This window comes from Monopterus albus, unplaced genomic scaffold, assembly GCF_001952655.1.
Source record: "Monopterus albus unplaced genomic scaffold, M_albus_1.0 scaffold1.1, whole genome shotgun sequence".
In the NCBI taxonomy this organism is placed as follows: domain Eukaryota; kingdom Metazoa; phylum Chordata; class Actinopteri; order Synbranchiformes; family Synbranchidae; genus Monopterus; species Monopterus albus.
The window spans coordinates 1,437,705-1,441,994 of NW_018127881.1; the positions used below are offsets into that span (position 1 = coordinate 1,437,705).

Here is a 4,290-nt window from a genome sequence, read left to right on the forward strand (position 1 = left end):
TGTTAATCAAATATCAGAACCACAGTGCAGCTGAAGTTCTGGGAAATTCTGTTTGTTAACTTGGGTGTTATTCTCCTGTGTTTGTCCACAGTGATTTCCTGAGGCCTATGTTTTGTATTTACTGTTTTTTACAAAGCTTTAAGAGGCTTGCACTTCTTGGTCAAATTATAATTTGATAATAATTTAGTAGCCCCATGACTTCAAGCCCCTGGGCCTGTGTCTGTGCCTAGTAGGCCCATTCGGTTTATGCTGGTGGTCTGTTTTCAACATCTGTTTTCACAATGGCCTAGGGATGGGCAATGGGACAATGCCATCGCCCACCTTGCTGAAGCTTTCCGTTGTTGGGTTTGTGACCTTGCTGCACCCAGTGGAGAAATAGACAACATGATGTTTGCTGTTAGCTAATAATCGTTTATGTGGTAAAGAGCCATCACTTTGTAACACCACTGAATAATTAGTGAACTGATTGTTTCTCTATAGCTCCAACAACTCTAACAGAGTGAGATATGTTCACAGGTAGAACTATCAGTTGATCTCACATCACTGATAGAAAGGTAGCACATTGTGCGGGATGGTGTACATGCAAATGGCCATGAAGATTCTTTGTCTGACATCTTTTATGTTATGTATACAAATCCTTTCTTTAACATTTTGTTTTGTTTTAACCCAAAGTACTGCCAGATGGGCAAAAGGGTACTTTCAGTTGCTTTTTCAAATTTCAAAGGTTTCACTATTGGATATACAAGATGCATCCTACACCACTGTGGAATACGCGCTTCACGTTTCACACACATCTACTAGACCAGAACTGGCTTCAAAGAAGTTGTGACCTCCAAATCATGATTTCTCACATTTAGCTCAGACTTTAGATGATGTTAGGGGGACTTTGAGAAATGGAAAAATGGGAAATAGTAGGTTCTGCATTGTTGTGCGTCTGATTTTCTAATATTTTTAAGATTCTATAAAATAGGACAAAGTGTTTAGGTAGAAACAAATATTTTTGGGGGGTAAATAAATAATATGCAAAACGTATTTTAAAAAAAGCCCTGGGGTTTTTCTCTTTGGATCTCACCAGATGATGTAGTTCATCCATAGAAGCAGAGGTTGTGCTCAGTTGTACATCTGTAATTGAAACTAATAATCCTCCTAGAGCAGCAATCAAGTTCACATCATGACGCGAGTTCACTGAATTACATCAGAGGGATTATACAAAGCGTCGTTGATGAGAGGAAATGTTATCCCTCTATCAGCAGAGGGGAAACTCCCACAGCCCTGCATCTAGACTGTCTCTCTAAAAGGAGGTTTGTTTCCACTGAGCCATGCATGAACAAGTGACTCCCAACTTTGTATAGTTACTGTGGTCTCTGCGGAAAAGACAGTTTTCTTTTTCTATCTCAGACTCTCTTCCTCCCTCTCTTTCTGTTTTAGTTTCTGCATCTGCTCCTCTCTCTCCCTCTCCAAGGACCTTCTTCATTAAAGCCTTTAATGCCAGTATGCAGGATTATTGCAGCCACATTCAGGTCACAACTCCACTTTTTTCATCCAGAAAACAAACTCTCTCTTTCACCATACATTTTGTACATTTTTCTCAAGCGCTGCCATGCAAATTGTGAATTTTATTTAAATGTAATCTTATACAGACATTAGTAAACAAGAGATTCATTTTCAATGTTAAAAATAATTTTATATCTTTATAAATGTTCCTGTTTAGTGTTGCTTAAACTGTTGTTTTTATATTTTTTGTTTTTACTGTTGCACTGCATGGTCAAAACTATGTGGACACCTAGTCATATGCTGATGAGTGATTGTGAGAATCTCATATCAGAACCATTAACATTAATATGCTGCTACAGTAGCTTCCATTCTTTTGACAAGGCTTTCCACAAGATGTTGGAACATGGCTGCAGGATTTTCTCCTGTTCAGCCACATGATCATAGAGGTCAGCCTGGATCTTACATAAAGATTTCTCCTAATTAGAACTTAGGGGCCCGGCAATGGATAAAAATGTCCACATACCTTTGGCAATATAGTGTATGACAGAGAGGCATGAGAGTGATAAAATGCAACAAAAATGCTTAGACTGAATCAAACTGGTAATACTGTGGATATGTGTATAAGAAAGCTAAACCACCTAGACGCCCTCGATTTCCGTCTTTACTGCTTACCATCTGATTTGTACAAGGTGACATCAAATGGCGACTCATGACATCTTCAAACTCAAACTTTAAAAAAATGATTGTCACACTGAACAAGTAATAAAAGAACTGAGCAAACAATTCAAACACATACACACACACACACACACACCTACAACAGAGGATACAAAACCTTTAAAACATATAAAGTTCTCTCTTTTAACTACAGTCACACATTCTCACTTGGACCAGTCCTCTCTCTCACATATCCACCTTTATCCAGTCGTAAGCACCAAACACTAAAACCACCATTTTACACGTGTGGGCTAAACACAGTATTGCAGAACATCTCACCTTGACTGATACAACACTGGCCAGTTCTCATAACTGCTGTATAGATAAAGCTGCTCTTCATTGTGTGGTAATATCACAGTGAGCAAGCAAACAATTCTGAAAGCGCTTGATCAAACCCCTGATAAAGAGGAGAAGACTGCTGACACTGTTGTGAAATGCTCATCAACACTGTAAACTCATGTTTGTGGAAACGCAGACGCATAGAGGACAAAATGGTTGTGTTAATTGTTCTGGAAACAACAAACTAATATGAATAATACCATCAGTGATGATATTTTCATAACAAAATTTGAGATAGGAGATCTGGAATCAAATTAACTCTATAGTCAATTCACTGGACAGCTTTATTGCTAGACCTTTGTTGAAAAGGGCTTGCATAGATTATTTTTAATGATCCATGGACCTATTTGATCCTGTTGAGAAGCACTTGGTTTTGAATTAACCACCAAGATGAACAGAAGGAAGCAGCGGGACAGGAAGCATCAGGTGAGCTGACGACTCAATGCTGCCTCCTGGAGTAAACTGCAATCATATCCCTTTAACACATACAGGTACTGCTCATCCATGACAGTCATGGGTGAGCAGTATGACCAGAAACATGGCTCCAAATGAATGATATTGTTGATATGTAAATAACCAACTCTTTTGCTAATAAGGTTATTATAGCATCTTAAAACCTGAGGATGTGGCCAAAATAATCAGTTATTGCAGATGTGTCACTTCTTTTCCTCCATGTCCACCTCTACTTACTGTATGGCTCTCTCTCTCTCTCTCCACTTTGCTCCCTGTCCCCTTCTCCATTTAAATTTCCTCTGCCTACAAGGTCCCAACAGAGTCCTGTCTGTCAGAGCTGTCATGGCAAAACTCCCCTCTTTACACTGAAATGCAGCCAGAGAAACATCCATCACAGCCAGAGCCACCCAGCCCTGCCCCAGGTCAACAGCCTCTTCAGATCGTGAACCTGTGGGAGCAGTACTCAGACCCAGCTACAGGTAGATACTACTACATCAACACCGTCACCAAGGAGAGGTCCTGGAAGCCTCCTCGCCGGGCTCGTGGACACAACACCAGCAAGGTACCACATCCAACGCAGCATTCACTGTTTGTTACTCCTCCTCAGCCTGTGTGGGGGTTTTTTTCTCATTGAAATTGCCTTAAAATGTGAAGAGTTATGCATTTTTAGAGGTGGATGAAAGCTTCTCTTCTCAAAGGAGAGGAGAGAAATGGGTCAGGGTATAGAAGAAAGAGGATGCTCATTTATACACTGCCATAGTTTGATGCTAAAAGCAACCTTTTCAGCCAAAGAGGTTTATAAAGAGGAGCTATCTGCCACTTAATACCTATTTTCTCTTTTCTTAGACATGAGGTGATACAGAGAGTGTTGCACACATAATCACAGGGCAGGGTTCCATAGCTGTAAGCACTTGAGGCGTTTGAGTGGCAGTACTCTATATTGTTTCACCTTGGCATAGTGTCAAATTGAATTTAAGTTGCTGAATGTTAGCTGCCCAAGATCAGTGATGTGTGCAAACAACTTTAAAAGCATACTTTCATACATTTTGGGAAATGGGGTTATTTGCTTTATTGCTGAGAGTTACATAAGAAGACTTATTCCACTTTTGTTTTTCCCTCTGTTTTGAAGGCAGTGCTAGTGTTAGCATAGCGCCAGGCCAAAGCCCACACATGAATGTGTTATATTTATAATAATAATAATAATAATAACATATCTAAAACCTTTTTTGTTTCACTTTTGTGCATTTTTTCTGTCACTGCAGGCTAGCCCAGTACAACCTCTGAAAG

The 4,290-nt window shown here is 39.8% G+C and overlaps 1 protein-coding gene across 1 annotated transcript in view; it reads left to right on the plus strand.

Moving 5' to 3' along the window:
• The window catches only part of arhgap9 (Rho GTPase activating protein 9), a 40,704-nt gene that overhangs the window by 12,181 nt on the left and 24,233 nt on the right, over positions 1-4,290 (plus strand). Inside the window, exon 5 of the mRNA XM_020610193.1 lies at positions 3,314-3,565. Within this exon, the coding sequence (XP_020465849.1) occupies positions 3,314-3,565 (252 nt within the window). The remainder of the gene's footprint in view (positions 1-3,313; positions 3,566-4,290) is intronic.